This window comes from Loxodonta africana, chromosome X (genome assembly GCF_030014295.1).
Source record: "Loxodonta africana isolate mLoxAfr1 chromosome X, mLoxAfr1.hap2, whole genome shotgun sequence".
Taxonomy (NCBI): Eukaryota; Metazoa; Chordata; class Mammalia; order Proboscidea; family Elephantidae; genus Loxodonta; species Loxodonta africana.
In genome coordinates this window covers 177,542,750-177,565,149 of record NC_087369.1, presented here as the reverse complement: position 1 = coordinate 177,565,149, position 22,400 = coordinate 177,542,750, and the positions used below count along the sequence as shown (strand labels likewise).

General features: G+C 41.0%; 2 protein-coding genes across 3 annotated transcripts in view; one reads left to right on the top strand and one right to left on the bottom strand.

Moving 5' to 3' along the window:
• Positions 1 to 20,527, top strand: part of F8 (coagulation factor VIII) — a 141,377-nt gene extending 120,850 nt beyond the window's left edge. For both annotated transcript variants that reach the window (XM_064277823.1, XM_003421705.4), the window contains 4 exons: positions 5,562 to 5,706; positions 6,090 to 6,238; positions 7,222 to 7,398; positions 17,382 to 20,527. In XM_064277823.1, the coding sequence (XP_064133893.1) occupies positions 5,562 to 5,706; positions 6,090 to 6,238; positions 7,222 to 7,398; positions 17,382 to 17,537 (627 nt within the window). In that variant the 3' untranslated portion in view covers positions 17,538 to 20,527. The remainder of the gene's footprint in view (positions 1 to 5,561; positions 5,707 to 6,089; positions 6,239 to 7,221; positions 7,399 to 17,381) is intronic.
• Positions 363 to 925, bottom strand: LOC135228851 (histone H2A-Bbd type 2/3). Its single transcript, XM_064277968.1, has one exon. The coding sequence runs from the start codon at positions 923 to 925 to the stop codon at positions 548 to 550; it is 378 nt and encodes a 125-aa protein (XP_064134038.1). The 3' UTR covers positions 363 to 547.
• Positions 20,528 to 22,400: the final 1,873 nt, after the last annotated feature.

Here is a 22,400-nt window from a genome sequence, read left to right as displayed (position 1 = left end):
CCCTTGAAGTCCCTGTCCACCGCTGTGTCCCCCTTGCCACCCCGCCCCTGTGGCCCTTAGGCTTGCCTCCTCTGCATAAAGCCTTGGGCGCCACAGCCACGGTCTTCGGCTCCATCGCAGCTGGCACCCCCACCTTGGGGGCTTCACCCTGCCAGGGGGCCCCCAGACCTTGACCTCCTCAGAGGCCGTGGGGGGAGGGGGGGAGTCTTCTGCACCCCCCGCGCCCTCTCCCTGCACCGTCGCCAGGAGAGACTGCTCCTCCTCCGTCTCTGAAGCCCGGGAGTCAAGCCCCGGCCCAGACCACCACCACTCTCACCCCACCCCCCCACCCCCCCCACCCCTCCAGCCATGTCCCTCTGGGATTCTCCACGTGCAGGCCTCAGGGCCACCGGCCGGCCACAGAGGGACTCACGCACACCCAGGGTTTCTGAAAACACTTTAATAGAACTGATACGGAGGCTGCCCGAGGCCGAAGGGAAGGCAGGCCGCCGGGTGCCTCCCCGGCTGGGGGCTGGGAGCGCGTCTGGCACGGGCCCTGGGACCCTCACTAGCGGGCCGGGGCCACCTGGGAGATGGTCGTAGTCAGGAAGAAGCCACTGAGCAGAGCGTTGTTGTGCACGGCCATATCCACGAGCTCCGGGGTGACGAGCCTCCTGCCGCTGTTCTGGGCCTCGTTGCCCGCCAGCTCCAGGATCTTGGCCGTCAGGCACTTGAGGATGGCCGCCAGGAACACGGGCGCCGACGAACTCAGGCGCTGGGCGTAGTGGCCCTCCCGGAGCAGATGCGCCACGTGGCTGGCGGAGAAGATCAGCTCGGTGCGAGAGCGGGTCCGCCTCTGGCGACGGGAGGACCCTCCACCTCCCCCTCCACCTCCACCACCTCCACCACCACCACCACCACCACGACGGCTCCGTTTCCCGGCCATGCGGCTCGGTTCGCTGCGACTTCTCCGGCGCGCCTGGTCCAACCGTCCAGCTGCTGCGGCCTCCACCGGCCTCTCACAACCGACGCTTCGACGCAGGCACCCCGCTGTCTCCTAGCGCCCGCCGACCGGCCCCTCACTGGTCAGAGGGGCAGCCTTTGTGAGACACGTGGCCTGCGTGACGTCACTGGCTTCCTTCCAGCTGGGCCCGGAAGGGCCACTGTCAATCGCTGGCACGGCCTGGGGGCGGGGGGGTGGGGGGGGACTCCGCTTTGCTGCTCGACTTCAACGTGGCCCGCAAGACCGTGTGCAGTACCAGCCCGCGTGTCGTGCAACCAGCGCCACTTCCTAACGCCAGAACGTTTTCATCACCCTCTGTACATCAGGGACTCACTCCCGTGTTCTCCCTTCCTGCCAGGCCCTAAACCCAAACCAAACCCTTCCCATCAAGTTGATTCCAACTGATAGTGATCCCATAGGACAGAGTACAACTGCTCCATAGGGCTTTCAAGAAGTCTAAACTTGTATAGGTTTATTGATCACATAAACTAGCATTATATCTAGTTATTGTTTAGGATTAAGAAAACCATAAAGTTATGCTTAAATAAATTTAATCATTGGGCAGTCTTGTGTTTCCACAGTAACAGGATTTTGTAATATGTGAACTTGAATATAATTCCAACAAACTTAATGGCATAAAACAACACAAATTTATTCTGTTATAGTTTGGAGGTCAGTAGTCAAAAATCAGTAGGCTAAAATCAAGGTGTCAGCACAGCTGCTTTCCTACTGGAGGACTCTAGGAGAGAATCTGTATACAGCTTGTAGAGGCCGCGCTTCTGTTTCTGTGGCCCTAGTGGTTGGTGCCTAAATTTGAATAATAGTCGTATTAACTGGTCTTCCTTGTTAGGCGTATGGATATTATCCTATTACTGACAGTGTTGTACTTCAGGATACATCTTGAAACGTTCTATTTGAGATGAATGCAACACCATTCCTCTTCAAGTTGTCATTCCCAGCATAGTAGACTATGTGATTGTCCGATTCAAAATGGCCAATACCAGTCCATTTGAGCTCACTAATGCCTAGGATATCAATGTTTATGTGTCCCATTTAATTTTTGAAGGTTTCCAGTTTTCCTAGATTCATACTTTGTACATTCCAGGTTCCAATTATTAATGGATGTTTGCAGCTGTTTCTTCTCATTTTGAGTCATGCCACATCAGTGGACAAAGGTCCCGAAAGCTTTACACCATCCACGTCATTAAGGTCGACTCCACTTTGAGGAGGCAGCTCTTCCCCAGTCATCTTTTGAGTGCCTTCCAACCTGGGGGGCTCATCTTCCAGCATTATATCAGACAATGTTCCATTGCTATTCATAAGGTTTTCACTGGCTAATGCTTTTCAGAAGTAGACTGCCAGGTCCTTCTTCCTAGTCTGTCTTAGCCTGGAAGCTCAGCTGAAACCTGTCCTCCATGGGTGACCCTGCTGGTATCTGAATACCAGTGGCATAGCTTCCAGCATCACAGCAACACACAAGCCCCCACAGTACGACAAACTGACAGACATAAAATATGGAGACAGCTTCCTGGCCAACTGATTGCAAGAGATCCATATTTATGCCTATTCCCAAGAAAGGTGATCCAACTGAATGTGGAGATTATAGAACAATATCATTAGTATCACACACAAACAAATTTTTGCTGAAGATCATTAAAAAATGGCTGCAGCAGTATATCAACAGGGAACTGCCAGAAATTCAGGCCGGTTTCAGAATAGGACGTGGAACCAGGGATGTCATTGCTGATGTCAGATGGATCCTGGCTGAAAGCAGAGAATACCAGAAGCATGTTTACCTATGTTTTATTGATTATGCAAAGGCATTTGACTGTGTGGATCATAACAAACGATGGATAACACTGCGAAGAATGGGAATTCCAGAACACTGAATTGTGCTCATGAGGAACCTTTACATAGATCAAGAGGCAGTTGTTCGGACAGAAAAAGGGGATGCTGATTGGTTTAAAGTCAAGAAAGGTGTGCGTCAGGGTTGTATTCTTTCACCATACCTACTCAATCTGTATGCTGAGCAAATAACCCGAGAAGCTGAACTATATGAGGAAGAACGGGGCATCAGGATTGGAGGAAGACTCATTAACAACCGATGTTATGCAGATGACACAACCTTGCTTGCTGATAGTGAACAGAACTTGAAGCACTTACTAATGAAGATCAAAGACCACAGCTTTCAGTATAGATTGCACCTCAACATAAAGAAAACAAAAATCCTCACAACTGGACCAGTGAGCAACATCATGATAAACAAAGAAAAGATTGATGTTGTCAAGGATTTCATTTTACTTGGATCCACAATCAACAGCCATGGAAGCAGCAGTCAAGAAATTAAAAGACGCATTGCACTGGGTAAATCTGCTGCAAAGGACCTCTTTAAAGTGTTGAAGAGCAAAGTTGTCACCTTGAAGACTAAGGTGCCCCTGGCCCAAGCTATGATATTTTCAATCTCCTCATATGCATGAGAAAGCTGGACAATGAATAAGGAAGACCGAAGAAGAATTGATGCCTTTGAATTGTGGTGTTGGCGAAGAATATTGAATATACCATGAACTGCCAGAAGAATGAATAAATCTGTGTTGGAAGAAGTACAACTAGAATGCTCCTTAAAAGCAAGGATGGCAACAATGCATCTTACATACTTCGGACAAGTTGTCAGGAGGAATCAGTCCCTGGAGAAGGACATCGTGCTCGGCAAAGTACAGGGTCAGCGGAAAAGAGGAACACCTTCAATGAGGTGGATTGACACAGTGGCTGCAACAATGAGCTCAAGCGTAACAACGATTTTAAGGATGGCTCAGCACCGAGCAGTGTTTCATTGTGTTGTGCATAAGGTCACTATGAGTTGGAACCGACTCGATGGCAGCTAACAACAAGAGGCTGCCCACATTCCTTGGCCCATGGCCTCTCCCTCCATGATACCAACAATCATGAAGACTGTGCAGGACTGGGCAACATTTTGTTCTGTTATGCATGAGGTTGCCATGACTTGGAGCCAATTCGGCAACAACTAACATCTTTAAGTACAGGGGGCAGTATAGAAGGCTGATACATTTGTTCCCTGGGATTTAATCACATTAGCTCTTGCAAGGGTCAAGTCTAAAGACCACAAATAAAAGGTCAAATTTCCCCATATATAGATAAAAGAGTACGTGGTGAATCTTTAAACAAATGTTGGTGATTTGTATATGTTATTAATTTGATCTTAACCCAAACGATAGGTACGTTTAACAAAAAATGCTGTAATTTTTGGTATAACTTGTTTAAGAACAATGTTGTTGTTGTTAGATATTGTTGAGTCGTCTCTGACTCATAGCGACCCTATGTACAACAGAACAAAACACTGCCCAGTCCTGCGCCATCCTCACCATTGTTGTCATGCTCGAGTCCATTGTTGCAGCCACTGTGTCAGTCCATCCTGTTGAGGGTCTTCCTGTTTTTCGTTGACCCTGTACTTTACCAAGCATGATGTCCTTCTCCAGGGACTGATCCCTCCTGATAACATGTCCAAACTATGTGACAAGAAGTCTTGCCATTCTTGCTCCTAAGGAGCGTTCTAGCTGTATCTCTTCAAAGAGCAATGATATAAACTTACTATTTTCTATTCCATAAGAAGAAAAGAATTGTTACATGACAGGACAACTTCCTAAAATTCTCCATAATACTGTTACTCTGACATGTGATCATAAAAGAGACTTATGTTAATGCCTATTTTAGAGCGCGGAAACAGATACAGAATACCAGGTGTTCTACGAGAGATCAGATTTCAACTTTCCTTAAATGATATCCCATGGTTTATATCTAGGCTTTCTCAAAATGTGTTCCCTTTTACTTGAATATATCATATATTTTTCTCCAGATCCTAGACATGCCAATGTCCTAAACCCCACATGTTGGATACTAACGTGTGTTTCATGAATTTATATGCAACGGATTGTTAATCAATGCCCCACAGTTCGTACACACATGCACACGTACATGAATGCACACTTGCAAGTGTTCACACACGCCCACACACACATGAACCACATGCTTGGGAGATCATTCTGAGACCAGTGTGGAGGAGAAGCTGACAACTCCCAGTACCCCTTTCACGGCTTACTCTTGTTCCAAACCAGTGCTTCTCAGACTTTACTGTGCATAGGGAGCATCTGGGGAGCTTGTAAAAATGTAAAAGTTCCATTCAGTGGATCTGGGGTGGCGCCCCAGCTACTACATTTCCTATTAGCCCTCAAGTGATGCTGATGCTGATGCTGCTGGTCTTTGGACCACACTGGAGTAGCAAAACCCTAAGCAGGTTCCTCAACTTACGAACCTTTTATAGGAACCCAAAGTAGAAAACTATTTCACCTGCCCCAGACCTAATCCCCCTTGTTCTACTCTTCTTGGTGCTTTGCTCCTTTATGTATACTATCCTAATATCATTCTAACCAGAACGGTTTTGTTTGGGTGTTAAATGCTGTTGAGAAATGCATGAAGCAAAATTAGAAAGAAGATATGATTGGAAAGGCATTGCTTTTTACTCTGTCTTCATTTTTTGTGTCTTTGTCCTAATCCCTGTCTATAGGTCTTCTTTGGTAATGTGGATTCATCTGGGATAAAACACAATATTTTTAATCCTCCAATTATTGCTCAGTACATCCGTTTGCACCCAACACATCATAGCATTCGCAGCACTCTTCGCATGGAGTTGATTGGCTGTGATTTAAACAGTAAGTGCCAAGCCATCCCACATCCTTTCCTCTCTCCACCTTGGGTAGGGTGACCAACCATCCCAGTTTGCCCAGGACTGAGGGGTTTCTCAGGACTAGAAAATATCAGTGCTAAAACCAGGAAAGTTCTGGGTAAGCCCATGGCTTGGTCACCCTAACCATGGGAACCCCAGGGGCGGCCACTTCCTACACTGCTATTAACAAGGCAAATCAAAGTCAAAGAGAACTGAGCAGAGCTGAACAGAAAAAAGGGGCATATTAACAATAACAGAATATATCCAAAAGTCGATACCTGGGAAATGACATCATGATGACAGTAGCCCTAGAGCGAATCTAGGCTGCAGTATGACTTTGTGATGGCATTTTCCTTTCATTTCTTTGAGGTTGTAGCATGCCACTGGGAATGGAGAGTAAAACAATATCAGATGCACAAATTACTGCCTCATCCTACTTCACCAATATTTTTGCCACCTGGTCTCCTTCACAAGCCCGACTTCACCTTCAGGGGAGAACCAATGCCTGGAGACCACAGGTAAGAGGCAACAGATTTGTTGTTTCACTGACTGCGATCAGGGAGTAGTGGTTGGGGAAGAATAGGGAAAGCCCTTCACTGTTTCTTCAGAGACATTTCTGTCAACTGGTTGTTTCCAGAAAGTGTCAAGGAAGGTTGACTCTGGGCAGAAAATCCTATAGGCATTTATTAGATGTATTATGTGAGTTTGGAAACCCTGGTGGCGTAGTGGTTAAGTGCTACAGCTGCTAACCAAAGGGTTGGCAGTCCGAATCTGCCAGGTGCTCCTTGGAAACTGTTGGGCAGTTCTACTCTGTCCTACAGGGTCGCTATGAGTCGGAATCGACTTGACAGCCCTGGGTTTGGTTTTTGGTATTATGTGATTTCACACAGCATTCGCTAGGGAAATGATCCCCAACTGAACCTCCTGGAAGAAGAATCTCTATATCCAGTACTGGCCTAAGATCTGTCAAAGAATTGTCAGTCGTATGGAGAAATACCAACAATTAGCTTTTTTCCTCAGTTTCTCAGTTCTACAAAGGAAAGGGTCACAACCATGTACAGTGCATTGGACACAGTTCTTTTCCAGAACCATTCAATCCGTGATTTTCAATCACTGAGCAGCTTTTTGAGATGAATGGAGCTAATTGGCTGTACTCCTCCAGGGATTTATTTTAAACAAAACAGGTGGTACGCCACATTGCCAAACTTTTCATACTGTAGTCACTATGAATATATTTTTGCTGGTAGATTATGACTTACTATATGGCTTATATTCATTCAGAAAACATTTACTGGGTACCTATTAAGTGGCTGACCCTGGAGATATAGAGATGAATCATGCAAAACTCCTGCCCTCAAGTTGCTTAGAGTATAATAGGGGAGACTGGCCAACAGGCCATTAAAATGCAGAATGATAAGTGCTGGGATATGGTTAAGGAGAAGGGATTTGGGGTCAGCAAATTGTGACCAGTAGGATACTATTCCAACACTCACTTCCCCAGGTGAATAATCCAAAAGAGTGGCTGCAAGTGGACTTCCAGAAGACAATGAAAGTCACAGGAATTACCACCCAGGGGGCAAAATCTCTCCTTACTAGCATGTATGTAAAGGAGTTCCTCATCTCCAGCAGTCAAGATGGTCATCACTGGACTCTCTTTCTTCAGAATGACAAAGTAAAGGTATGCTCATCTCATAGGAGAAACATAAAACCTCTCCTAGAGCTTGACGTCTAGCAACTTAAAAAAAGGATGATATTTGATCAAACTTTCAGGGTAATATTTACTGGGTGCCTGTAGTTTTTTTTTTGTAGTAGCAGAACACTGTGAAAGGCATTCTGTGAGGACACAGTGACTCTAAGCAAGAAGGTATCATCCCAGGAAAAGGGCAAAGTAGGGCCATAAGTTGACATCATGGATATTGATGTCATCCAGGAGGATGGCAAGAATCAGAGGAGTGAAGAATGAGAGTTATTTGCCAAATGCTCAGTGATGCCTATATCCTCATCGAAAAATCAAAACCAAACTCATTGCCGTCAAGTCGATTCCGACTCATAGAGACCCTATAGGACAGAGGAGAACTGCCCTATAGAGTTTCCAAGGAGCTCCTGGTGTATTCGAACTGCTGACCTTTTGGTTAGCAGCTGTAACACTTAACCGCTATGCCACCAGGGTTTCCATATCTTGATTGGCAACCTAGATTTCCAAGCCTCACTGGCCTTTAGTTTTAGTAAGCCAGACAATCTTCATTCTTGATCTAGTGTTGTCATATCAAAACATACCAAAAGTAGGTGGCTTTAAAGAACAGAAATTATTTCCTCAGAGTTATGCAGGCTAGAAGTTCAAATTCAGGCATGAGCTCTAGGGGAATGTCCTTCTTTGTCTCTTTCAGTTTCAAGTAACTGCTAGCAATACTTGACATTTCTGGGCTTGTAGGTTCATCTGCCTCCATCTTCATATGGCATCTCCTTCTATGTGTGTGTGTGTCTGTGTTTATTCCACTCTTTTTATAAGACACCACTCAGAAGGTATTGGGTTTAGGGCCCACCCTATTCCTCTGAGGCATGACCTCATGATGAGGTATGGCCTCATTAACATAACAAAAGAAAACCCCTATTTCTAAACAGGGCCATATTTATAGATACAGGAGTTAGGACTTTAACATAACTTTTTGGAGGACACAATTCAATCCATAGCAGCTGGGAAAGTCAACAAATCAAATTATGTTTATTAGAAACCATGACACAAAATCATGCTATCCCAAGGAATAACTCTTTTTTTTTTTTTTTTTTGCTGTTCGCAGCTTTTTAAATTACTATTATTATTATTTTGGTGAAAATATACACAGCAAAACATACACCAATTCAACAATTTCTACATGTACTCTTCGGTGACATTGATTATATTCTTCAAGTTGTGCAACCATTCTCGCTATCCTTTTCCAAATTATTCCATCACCATTAACATAAACTCACTGCCCCTAAGCTTCTCATCTAGGCTTTCAAGTTGCTGTTGTCAATTTGATCACATATTGATAATTCTTTAGAAGAGCACAATGCTGAAGGCAAAAATTCTTTAGTAATAAAGCTAAACTATTGTTTGGTTTTAAGAAGACTTCAGGGGATATTTTTGGTTTAAATTTTATCTCAGGGCAATAGTTTTGGGGGTTCATCCAGCCTCCATGGCACCAGAAAGTCTGGAGTCCATGAGAGTTTGAAATTCTGTTCCATGTTTTCTACCCTTTCAGTCACAATTTTTCTATAGAATTTTTAATTAAAATGTTCAGTAATAGTAGCCCGGCACCATCCAGTTGTTCTGGTCTCAATGCAAAGGAGGCAGTTGTTCACGAAGGCAATTAAACACGCATTCCAGTTCCTCCTCCAATTCCTGACTCTCCTTCTTCCTCTGATTATTCAAGAAAATAAAGGCAAATTGTTCTACCTTGGATGGCTACTCACAAGCTTTTAAGACCCCAAGTACTACACAATGAACTAGGAGGTTGAACAGAAACACTAAAAGAATGTTAGGACAATTGACTGGAATGTCCCATGAAACCATGATCCTAAACCTCTGAACCAAGAAAACAAATTCCATGAGATGTTTGGTTGTATACAACCAGCATTAATAGTTGCTCTTTTGTTGTTGTTGTAAAAATACAACACCACATTTGCCAATTCAACTTTTTGCAGGTGTACAGCTTAGTGATATCAATTACATTAATTATGTTATGCAACCACTACCATTAAAAAAAAAGGAATAGCTCATTGTTACGCTTTTTTGTATCTACTTTTTCAACAAGAATGAACCATGGTGTGTCCTCTACCAACCTCTCTAGCAAAGTCTCCTCCACTTGCCCCTATTCTATCTAAGCTTCAGCCATACTAAAAGACTCTCAGGTCCCCAAATACAGCATGTTCTTCTTTACACCAGACTTTTATACATACTGGTCCTTCTACCTAGAACATTTTTCTAGCTACCTCCCACTGCCCCTTTCACCTGGCTCATTCTTCAAGACTAAGATACACATTATTTTCACCAAGAAGAGTTCCCTGGTCCCTCAAGACTGGATTAAGAACTGCTACTTGTAGAAGTTTGGTGGACCAGAATCTAGTTTGGTGGACCAGAATCTAGACAGTAGATATTCTAAAGGGAATTCCCATTTTAAAAAGGCTGTATCACTGACAGGACATACTTCTTGATGCTTTGCTGCGCTAAAATGAAGAAAGGAGAATTTCCAGCCTGTCCACCACCAACACTAAAAATCATAAGCTTTCAGTGAATACTAATGGGCTTGAATCACAGCAGGGAAAGGTAGAAAGTGAGCAAATGTAAAAGGGAAAACACCTATATTAGTATTGTTATTGGGAAACTAAGCCTTGAAAATAATGCAAGGATAACTGAACCTGAGACTTCTGCATTAAGTTAGGAACTCCAGAAGGGAGCTAAAGTGGTTGCAGATTAGCAGCACTCCCTGGCATCTGAAAGAAGTATTCTTAAATCCACTCTGGAGGAAAGTATCCCCAGTTTAGGCCTCCAGGATTTCCACATATTAATATCAAACATATATAAGATCATAAACATAGATCAGCAAATGTGCAAGATAATAAGCCATCCTGAGTACGAATGAGCAGAAACAACCAATGCAGATTTTTAATCTGAAGAACATCAGATATAGACATTATCGGATATATAACATCAAATAATTGTGCATGTTTAAACCAATAAAACATAAAAACAGAAAAATAAATGACACATCATCCAAAATTATTAGGCAGTTTAAAAAAAGAACTTTTAGGATTGAAAAATATAGTTGTTGAAGTTTAAAAATCAAAGAAATTTAGATACTGGTGAGGAGTGAGCTTCTTGGCTCAAGTAGACACATGAGACTATGTGGGCAGCTGTCTGGAGGTGAGACGAGAAGGCAGAGGGGGACAGGAACTGGTTGAATGGTCACGGGGAATACAGGGTGGAGAGGAGGAGTGTGCTGTCTCATTAGGGGGAGAGCAGCTAGGAGTACATAGAAAGGTGTGTATAAGTTTTTGTGTGAGAGACTGACTTGATTTGTAAACTTTCACTTAAAGCACAATAATTTTTTTAAAAAAGCTAGAAATAGAACTACCATACAAAAAAAAAAGTCAAAGAAATTTAAATAGCAGATTAGGCACAGCTGAAGAGAAATTTAGCAAATTGGAAGATATATCTGAAGAAATTACTCATGATGCAGCACAAAAAATGAAAAATATGAGATCGAAATTAAGAGACATAGAGCATACAGAAAGAAAGTCTAACATAGGTATCATTGGTGTCCCAGATGGAAAGGATAAGGGCTGTGAAGTTTCCAGAACTGATGAACAATATCAATCACAGATTCAAGAAGCCAAGCATATCCCAATCAAGACAAATAAAATAACTAGTCACATTATAGTGAAATGGCAGAAAATCAAAGGCAAAAAAAATTTTTTTTTAAACAGAAGCCAGAATGAGTCATCTCACCAAAAATAGCAGAGGAAGGAACTCCAAATATCCAACTGTCCACTAAAGCTACAATTTAGCTGCCAAAAACTCCTAAAATCAATGTTTTCAGAACTCTGGAATCTAATTTAAAAATTTACAACAACCCGGGGAGTGCTTTATGAAGAAGGAAGATGCTAAATGTTGACATTTAAGGAAATCTCTGTCAAATCACTAGCCAACCACCAAGATAATGGAATAGAGACTTCAGTGAGCGCGTGCACACACACACACACACACACACACACGAATACTTTCTATAAAAAAATCATTTAGAAAAGTCACTAAAGAAACAATACAACCCACAACAAGCAACAACAGCAAACCCTGGGAAGGAGAGAAAATGCGATATCCAGACTTACCACATTGTAATATTCCAAATGTTCAGTTTTCAACAACAACAACAAAAAAATTGAGGCAGGCAAAGAAACAAGAAAGTATGACTCATTCACAGGAAAAAAAAAAGATGAACAGAAAATGTTCCTGAGGAAACCCAGACATTGGACTTACTAAACAAAGACTTTATATCAAATGTCTTAAATAGGCTCAAAGGGATCATGCAAACCATGGACAAAGACTAAAGGGAACCAGGAGAATAATGACTCAGTAAATAGAGAATATAAACAAAGAGACAGAATTTATGAAAAGGAACCAAAAATAAATTCTGGAGTTAAAAAGTACAATAACTGAAATGAAAAGTTCACTAAGGGGAGATCAAGAGCAGATATGAGCAGGCAGAAGAAAGAATCGGTGAACTTGAAGATTGGTTGATTGAAATTATCCAGTTTGAGGAGCAGAAAGAAAAATGAACAGAGACTAAGGGACCTGTGGGACACCATCAAGTATACCACCATAAGCATAATGAGAGTCCCAGAAAGAGAAGAGAGAAAGAAAGGGGAAGGAAGAATATTTGAAGAAATAATGGCCAAAAACTTCCCAAATTTGATGAAACATATGAATCTACAAACCCAAGAAGCTCAACTAACTCCAAGTAAGATAAACTCAGACACACACACACACACACAGGCCTTCGATTCATTTTGAGTTAAATTTTATATACGGTGTGAGGTGAGGGCCCAGCTTAATTCATTCGCAGGTAGACATCCAGTTGTCCCAGCATCATTTTCTGAAAAGACTATTCTTTCCCCCACTGAATAGTCATACAACTTTCTTGAAAATAAATGGGTCGTAGATAAATGAGTTTATTTCTGGACTCTCTGTTCTGTTCCATTGTTCAATATGTTTATCCTTATGCCAGCACCATACTGCTTTTATTACTGTAGCTTTGTTGTAAGTTTTGAAATTGGGAAGTGTGAGTCCTCCAACTGTTTTTTTTTTTTTTTAATCAGGATTGTTTTGTCTACTTGGTCTCCCTTAAAATTCCATGTGAATTTTACCATCAGTTTGTTTTAGGAAATGTAATTTACTCAAGAAGGAATAAAAAACCTTGAAGCTCCTATAGCCTTAAGAAATTGAATCAGTATTTTAAAATCTTCTCACAAAGCAACGCCAGATCCAGATGGGTACACCAAATATTCTACCAAATTTTCAAGAAAAAAATAATTTAAAAATTTACAAATATTTTTACAGAAAATGGAAAAAGATTGTACATCATCCAACTCTTCTTATGATGAAAATAATAGGCCAATTTTATTTATGAAAATGGATTCCAAATAAAATATTAGCAATATGGATTCAATTTTTACTTATCCGAGGGGATACAAGGTTGGAGTAACATTAGAAATTAATATAATCCATCATATTAACATACTAAAGGATTATATAATCAAAAAAAAAAAAACCATTGCTGTCAAGTCAATTCCAACTCATGGCGACCCTATAGGACAGAGTAGAACTGCCCCATAGAGTTTCCAAGGAACACCTGGTGGATTCGAACTGCTGACCTTTTGGTTAGCAGATATAGTACTTAACCACTATGCCACCCGGGTTTCCATACCTGCTAAAAAAATCACTTTCTAAAAATCAACGTCTGTTTCTGATGAAAAAAGTAGCAAACTAGAGAAATTACTTAATCTAATAAAGGATATTTACAAATATCTTACAGCAAATATATTTATAGTGAAACCCAGACAGTTGTCCCTTATTGCTGTAAGACACTGTACTAGTTATCTATTGCTGCATAACAAACTACCCCAACATGTGCTCACAATTTTGTGGACCAGCAATTTAGTTGGTTTGCCTCTGATCCATGTGGTGTCAGTGCGGGCAGTGGATCCACTTCCTAGATGGCTTCTTCACTCAGATACCTGGTGTCTTGGTGTTCCTTGACCTTTCTGTCCACATGATGTCTCAGCCTTCAGGGCCTGTCCATATGTCTTGGGCTTCTCCGAGCATGGTGATCTTAAGAACTAGATTCCAAGAAGCAAAGGTGGAAGCTGCTAATCCTCTTAATTTTAAACGCCAAGCCCTTAAGTCAATAGTATAGCATCACTTCTGCCATATTTTATTGGTCAAAAGAGTCAAAAGCCACCCCAGATTTAGAAGGAAGTAAAATAGACCCACCTTTCCATGTGTCTATTAATTATACTTATGAGGAACCTGTGCATGGACCAAGAGGCAGTTGTTTGAACAGAACAAGGGGATACTGATTGGTTTAAAGTCAGGAAAGGTGTGCGTCAGGGTTGTATTCTTTCACCATACCTATTCAATCTGCACGCTGAGCAAATAATACAAGAAGTTGGACTATATGAAGAAGAACGGGGCATCAGGATTGGAGGAAGACTCATTAACAACCTGCGTTATGTGGATGACACAACCTTGCTTGCTGAAAGTGAAGAGGACTCGAAGCACTTACTAATGAAGATCAGAGACCACAGCCTTCAGTATGGATTGCACCTCAACATAAAGAAAACAAAAATCCTCACAACTGGACCAATGAGCAACATCACGATAAATGGAGAAAAGATTGAAGTTGTCAAGGATTTCATTTTACTTGGATCCACAATCAACAGCCATGGAAGCAGCAGTAAAGAAATCAAAAGACCCATTGCATTGGAAAAATCTGCTGCAAAGGACCTCTTTCAAGTGTTAAAAATCAAAGATGTCACTCTGAGGACTAAAGCGTGCCATACCCAAGCCATGGTATTTTCAATCACATCATATGCATGTGAAAGCTGGACAATGAATAAGGAAGACTGAAGAAGAGTTGGCGCCTTTGAATTGTGGTGTTGGCGAAGAATATTGAATATAGCATGGACTGCCAGAAGAACAAACAAATCCGTCTTGGAAGAAGTGCAGCCAGAATGCTCTTTACAGGCAAGGATGGCGAGACTGCGTCTTACATACTTTGAACATGTTGTCAGGAGGGATCAGTCCCTGGAGAAGGACATCATGCTTGGCAGGGTACAGGGTCAGCGGAAAAGAGGAAGACCCTCAACAAGGTGGATTGACCCAGTGGCTGCAACAATGAGCTCAAGCATAAGAATGATTGTAAGGATGGTGCAGGACCGGGCAGTGTTTTCATTCTGTTGTGCATAGGGTTGCTATTACTCAGAATCAATTTGACGGCATCTAACAACAACAACAACAACATATTGGCTATCTTAAATGGTGCAGTAAGGCAAGGAAAAGAAAATGTATAAGTATTAGAAAAGATGAAACAAATTCTCATTATATGTGGAAAACAGTATACATAGAAAATTCAAAAGAATCTACAGGTAAATTTTTGTTAATAAAAGGACTTTGTAAGCTTGCTGAATACAAAATCAATATACAAAAACTGTATTTCTATATGCCAGAAATAAATAGTTGAAAAATGACATTTTAAAAGATACCATTTAAAATAACAAAACAACAAACACCATTTAAAATAGCATTTAAAAATTCCAAGTTCCAAGTTTCCGTAGGATAATGGCAGATGCTTAAATCCAAATCTTTTCACACAGCCTTCAAACACTATGTTGTTGTTAGGTGTCATCGTGCTGGTTCTGACTTATAGTTTGAAAATAAAACCACCTATAACTCACTCATAGACTAACCAAAAAAAAACAAAACAAAACCCACTGCTGTCGAGTTGATTCTGACTCATAGCGACCCTGTAGGGCAGGGTAGAACTGCCCCATAGAGTTTCCAAGGAGCGCCTGGTGGATTCAAACTGCCGACCTCTTGGTTAGCAGCCATAGCACTTAACCGGTGGAATAACTAGGAGACGAAGAATACTATACATTTTAGTTTATATGTAAGTAAAAAAATAAGTATTCAAAGCTAGGTGACCCAACTCCAGAGCTTACCTTCAAGAGCGTCAAGGAGGTACTGTGCAGAAAAGAGGAAAGGTCTGTGTGGGACCTAGTGGTGGTTGAACACAGAGCAAATCACTTCTGGAAAGAGAGTTCCTGAGTGGTGAAACACTAAGGATAGGCTGAGATCTGCTGGATTGATCACAGTGTTGACTTCTGTGTGAATTGAAAGGAAGGGTCTTGAAAGTATATGGGACTAGAGGTGCCAGTCTTGAACAGGCACTGCTTCTGATGAGGGTACGTACGTCTCTTGGAGGCTTGGTAATGAATGAAAGAACAAAACAAATGGTGGAAATTAAGCATCATATAAAAACAAAAAAGAATCACAAGACATGCAAACCTGTCCCTGTCCCATCTATTAAAAGAAATGCATTTCACTTCATCAACAGTAGAGGGTGCGCCTTTGCTAGGAAATTTAGTAAGCCACCCAAACCTCTCATCCTGGCCTACATAATTATTGCAGGATCAAGAAAATATAAGAAATTTTCTAATATGATCCAACAATTTCAGTCTAAAACATACTCAAGAGAAATGAAAACACATGTCCAAGCAAAAATGCATACACCAATGTTCATAGCAGCATTATTCAGAATAGCCAAAAGGTGCAAACAACCTAAATGTCCATCGACAGATGAATGGACACACAAAATGTGGTATGTACATATAATGGAATATTACTCAGCTATAAAGAGAACTGAAGTTATGATACATCCTAATACATAGATGAACCTTGAAAACATTATGCTGAGTGAAATAAGTCAATCACAAAAGGGCAAATATTGTATGATTCCACTTGTGTGAAATATCTAGAATGGGCAAGTGTATACAGATCTAAGTTTGTTGGTGATTACCAGGGGTTGGAGGAAGCGGGGAGGAGGATTCATTGCTTATGAGACACTGAAGAAAAAATCTAAATGAACAGAAAATGGCAGGTGAGGTACATGGCATTTTGTTCTTGATTTTTTACTCTTTCCTTCCTTGTAAGCTCCGTTGACTTTGAGCTTGGCCACATGATTTACTTAGACCAGTGGGAGGTTAGCAAGCATGACATACACCACTTCTAAACAGAAATTTTAAATGCGATTGTGTAGTTTGACTAAGTCTCTTGTGCTTCTGCCCTCTGCCATAATACAAAAAATGTCCCAGGCTGTCCTTTAGCCTAGATCCCAGAATGAGAAGACATACTACAGAGCCACAGCCTAAAGCAGGGCTACAGCTAACCCAGAGCCCTCTTGTGGCTTGAGCCAAAAAAGTAGATGTTTATTGTAAGTCATTGATATTTTGAAGGGGTTTTCAACCACAGCAAAAGCTGACTAATATAGCAGACAACGTAAACACAAAGTTACTGTCGGAAGAAGACAGAAACTGGGAATTGAAACACTTCAGCCAATGAAAATCCCTCCCCCTGCTCCACACACACAGAAAAACACACAAAGGAGAAGAAAACTGTAACACAGCCCCCAACCTAAACAAGCATTTGCAGATATTAAAAAAAATTTTAATCAGAAATTTAAAATCACTCAGGAAAAAGTGTGAGAGAGGGACAGAGCATTCCAAGGAAAGGGAGCCTCATACACAAAGTGGAGCAAGAAAGCAGGTGCCCTTAATCCTAAATGTCACACCCACTTTCCCAGGCCCAGATGTGTCTGACATGGAGACATCCAGTCACCTGTCAGGGTTCAATCCTGGACTATTGGGAGCAATGGCTACCCAATTGGATATGAGAAAAACATCAGGGAATTAAGATGGGAATGAGGATGGAAGTCAACAAGGAGGGGAAGGGGCCATGTTGGGGGAGGAGCTGTAGGGGAGTGACTGACAGAATAGGAGGCCAATAGGGGTGGGTATAATTTTTTTTTCCCTTCAGACAACTAATAAATGCTGTCTTCTCTCTTTCAGGTTTTCCAGGGAAATCAAGATTCCTTCACACCTGTAGTGAACTCTTTAGACCCACCACTACTGACCCGCTACCTTAGAATTTACCCCCAGAGCTGGGTACACAACATTGCCCTGAGGCTGGAGGTTCTGGGCTGCCAGTCACAGCAGCACTACTGAGGGAAGCCACTGCAGCCCCTGCTGGTCCCCTCACTCTCCCTCTCTCTCAGTGCCCCAAGTCCAGCATCTCACCCCAAGGCCATCCTGGGGGGACGCAGGGCTCTCCTGGCACATCAGCTAGTGCTCTTTCAACCAGCGTGCCCGGAGGACTGGCTATGTGCAGGAGAGACACCTTCATGATGTAAACAGTTCAGATGAGGCTTCATCCATTTAAACTAAAACTCTCACTTGTTCATTATCCTAGTCAAGCATGGAAAGGGTGACAACACCTGAGGGATGGAAAATGAAATGTGGTCAAGTCCTTCTAGCAAAACAAAACAAACTTGTTACCTAAATTTTCTGTATTCGGTTTTCTGAACATGGTGCCAAATAAGCTGAGCTGAATTTTTCCACTAGATAGACATTAACTACATGTTTTGGGGTCATATCAACACAGCGTTGAAGTCAAAAGGCAAGTCATTTTGTCAATCTATAAAACACACATAACATAAGAACTATTACTACATTAAAGTCTATTTTTGCCTCCTTATAATTATCTTATTTAGTCACTCTGAGGCATTCTTAGTGGCACATTCTTACCTCAAAAATTAGCATCCTTAAAGTAAAATTACATCCAACATTATGTGTGAATGCATAGTGCATTTTTAAGACAACAGGGTTCATAGCTTTAATCAGATTTTAAAAGCGGTGAATGGTCTTAAAAGAGTTCAATTTAATCTCAGGAAAGAGAAATAAAGTCATTTGGTCTTAATTCTAACTAACAAAAATATAACAGGTTAGGGGTCTGGAAGTATTGGGAACCTTAAAATAAAATGACAATGTCCTCTTGAAATTTGTGGTGGCCAAAAAAGGTAATATCATAATAGACTTCTAAAGGACAGATTTTTAATATTTCTGGAAAAACTGAGGCAGATCCATGGCGATCTGGGATAGGAAATACAAATATTATAACTCTAATAATACAATTATTTTATGCCCACCCTCTCCTAATTTTCTGTTGAAACAACACAACGAAAATGTAACGGGGAAATTCTGTACCATGACTGAAAGCCAGAGAAGAGTCTCACCTACATAGCTGAAACATCAAGGAGCCATAGAAGGAAACACTCCACTCTGCCACAGCCACCACACAAGAGGGACCGCCTCCACCTCCAATAAGTTTGTGAAGGGGTTACTACTCCTTACACCCACCTGCTCCTTCACTATAACCACAGAAACATCCCCTGTTTGATAAAGGGGCTAGAGATAGGGATAAACCATAGAGCGGTTGGAGAAAGCATCCAAAGTTTGTAACACAGAGTAGTTTGAAAACAAGATTTCCTAGTACAAAAGAAAATCGATTCTCGTCTCAGGAAAGGCAAGAGAAACACTGCTTTTCTTTCCACGCTAGAAGATTTCCTAATAAGCCTGTTTGACTCTTAACTGATCTCTTCAGGGACTGTAACTTAACTGTCACAGTATAGTTGACTGACAGTCGACAACTGATGAAGGTGCAAATGGCTTACAGTCCTGTGAGGTTCTGTAAGGTTTGAGGTTAACTTACAGAAATCAGTAAGCTGTTTTGTTTTATAGCCCAGTACAGAAGTTAACCCCAAAGGTGATATGGTTTTATTTCTTGTGAAAGGTTAACCACTCTTAAGTCTAATTTAACCATCTTGTTTTGGCATTCTTTTCTCATGGACTACATAAACCTCTATTTTTCAAATGCTCTTGGAACCAGCTCTTTTATCATCCTGCTGGTTTCCTCCATAAGGAGTTAAATAAAATACTGACATGTATAAACAAATGCCTTTGTTTAAGAAGTGTGCACTTACATTTGAAATAAAAATGTGAACAAACCAAATAGAGGCACTGACTAGCAGGATGAATACTTCAGAAACTCAGATACTATTGCTAACTTCAGGGAATCTACACCATTTTTATAATGCTGGTTGAATTAATCATAAGATCACTGAGGCCATAACAAGTTAATTACCAGAAGATTGGTGAGCAAATGCAATCTCCTATGACAAATACTGTTTGTAACATTAAATGAACAAGTATAATTTTCTGTCACATTTTATCAAACATAGTCTCAATATTATAAATCAACTATCTTTGGAAGATACGTATTAAATCTCACTGATACGGAAAAGCTCTGTACCCTTTTTATTAAACAGATTGTATAGAAACATCTTTATGATGACAAGATGCAGAATAAGTATAGATTTAACTTTAATGTTTATTTACTAAATGGCTGCAGATATTTTCTAACCTTCCTTTGCTATCTAAACAAGGGGTAATGACTAACGTGGAACTCCTAGAAATGTGTCAGCAACTTTTTTTTCTCAAAATTTCTCTTTACGTACTATTGAAACTTGTGGATTATGATTTCATCTCTATTGTTAACCAAGGCTGAAACCTTTGATCTTATAATTTTCTATTTCCTCAAGCAAAGATGAATTCTTTGAAACATCTTGTCAGACGAATAGATCACCTGCAAAGAAAAAAGAATTAAAGTGATATCAATGGTAGTCACTTGTTCTTTGTCTACCCAGCATCCTTTCCTTTGAGAAACTACCCCTCTCCATTTCCACAATATGCCTACTTGGACCCTGTTTTGTGGAACCCATTCCACAATATTCTTCTTTGTGCCTAAACTACTTTCAGTTGGGTTTCTGTCACTTGCACCCCGAAGAATACTTTTTAAGCTTCATACTTCTCAACTGTAATCCTAAATGCAACAAGACAGTGAGGAAACATTTACAAAGGTATGCAGAAAACACTTCCTCAATGTAACTCAAGAATTTTTTTGAAACAGCTTTATTGAGATGTAATTCACAAGCATATTCACATATAATTCACCCCTTTACAGTGTACAATTCAGTGGTTTTAAAAGGTTTTAACATATTCACAGAGTTGTGCAACTATCATCACCACAGTCAATTTTAGAACATTTTCATCATCTCAAAGAGAAAACCTATACTCTTTAGCTATGGCTCCCATTCTGTCCACCCCGCCCTAGCCCAGCCCTATACAACCACAAATCTACTATTATCTATAGATTTCCCTGTTCTGGACATTTTATGTAAATAAACAGCACTCAGTTTAATGTTTTCAAGGTTCATCCATGTTGTTTCATGTATCAGTAATTCATATTTTTTTATAAATATAGCTAAGTAATATTCCATTGTATGACGTATACACTACCCATTCACTCGCTGATGGGCGTTTGGGTTAATTGTACCTTTTAGCTATTGTGAATAGTGCTGCTGTGAACATATGTGTACATTTATTTGTTTGAATCTCTGTTTTCAATTACTAGGAGTGGAATTGCTGGGTCATATAGTAGTTCTGTGTTTAACTTTTTTTTTCTAACCTTTTTTTTAACTTTAGTTGAAGGTTTACAGAAAAACTAGTTTCTCATCAAACAATTAGTACACACATTGTTGTATGACATTGGTTAACAACCCCACGACATTGTCGGCACTCTCCCTTCCCAACCCTGGGTTTCCTATTACCAGCTTTCCTGTTCCCTTCTGCCTTCCAGTCCTTGCCCCAGGCCTGATGCGCCCCTTTAAAAAAAAAATTTTTTTTTTTAGTCTTGTTTTATTCCATGGGCCTGTCTGTGTTTAACTTTTTGAGGAACCGCCAAACTATTTTCCACAGCGGCTACACCATTTCACATTCCCACAAGCAGTATATGAGAGTACTAAGAATTTTTCCAGTATATATATTCACACATCTTTATTTTTATTCCAGAAATTTCTTCTATGCTCAAGATATAAATATCCAACTTCCTATTACACATCTTCACTTGGATGTCCCACACATCATATTAATCATCCTGTTTCTCTCTGACCTCTACTGTTTCCATCTCTTCTAGAACGCCAATAAAATAGCCATGAAATTTTAAAAGGGGGAAAGGGGGACTTGCATAATCTCTAAGGCAGAGGAGAAAAGAGCAAAAAAAATTTAGAAGGTAGAAAGAAAATATGTAAGTGGTAACTGACTTAGAAAACTCTAAAAAGCTGAATCCTAGGCTGTCAACTGGGAAAGCCAAGAAACAACTGGATTTACCCTGCAAAACCCTCAAAAAGGGCCAGCAATTGGTGGCTTCAGGTAATTTTTGAAATGGAGGTGAAGGTGGAGTACTAAACCAAGAAAGATTATTTGAGAAACTGTTAATAGTGTCAAAAAAAAACCTAAATTGCTTAAAGAAACCTCAAAAATTAGTGTAACAGAATATATTTATTATGAGTAGATGCGATTCCAATCGGAAGGTGCTCAAAAAGGAGACAGTGAAAGTGGGTTATATAGGGCATTGTTATGTTAATTTTCAAGAGATAGCATCAAAGCATAGGGGAGGTTATAGAAACAGTCACCAAAGACATGCCATGCATCCTAAAACAGCCTCTCATCAGACCCTGGGGTTCCTGCTTCTTGAAGCTGGCTGCACATAGATAATTTTCCGAAAGAACCCAATGCCTAAGGCCAAATGGTCTCCACTAAGCTGCTTACTAAGCCATTGGCTGAAGGTGACTCCAGGGAACCAGTTCCTTCAAAGTTCAAAAGGACAATGTCTTAGGCTAGGTTTTCTAGAGAAGTAAAACCAGTAAAGGGTCTATATCTATTTATCTATATATAGGGAGAGATTTATCTCAAGAAAATGGCTAGCATGGTTGTAAAGGCTGGAAAGTTCCAAGTCCGTGGGTCAAGCTGGAGGCTTCTCCTGACACATGTAGGTGCAGGGGCCAGCGAACCCAAGATGAGCAGGTCAGACTATAGGCCTCTAGCTCATAGGCTGTGGTGGTCAACAAATCCCAAAATCAGGTAAGCTGGCAGGTCACTGGCTCACAGACTGTGGAGGCTGACAAACTCCAA

What these genes read in the sequence shown, in the direction of transcription:
- LOC135228851 (XM_064277968.1), bottom strand. Translation starts at nt 925, where the DNA reads ATGGCCGGGAAACGGAGCCGTCGTGGTGGTGGTGGTGGTGGTGGAGGT.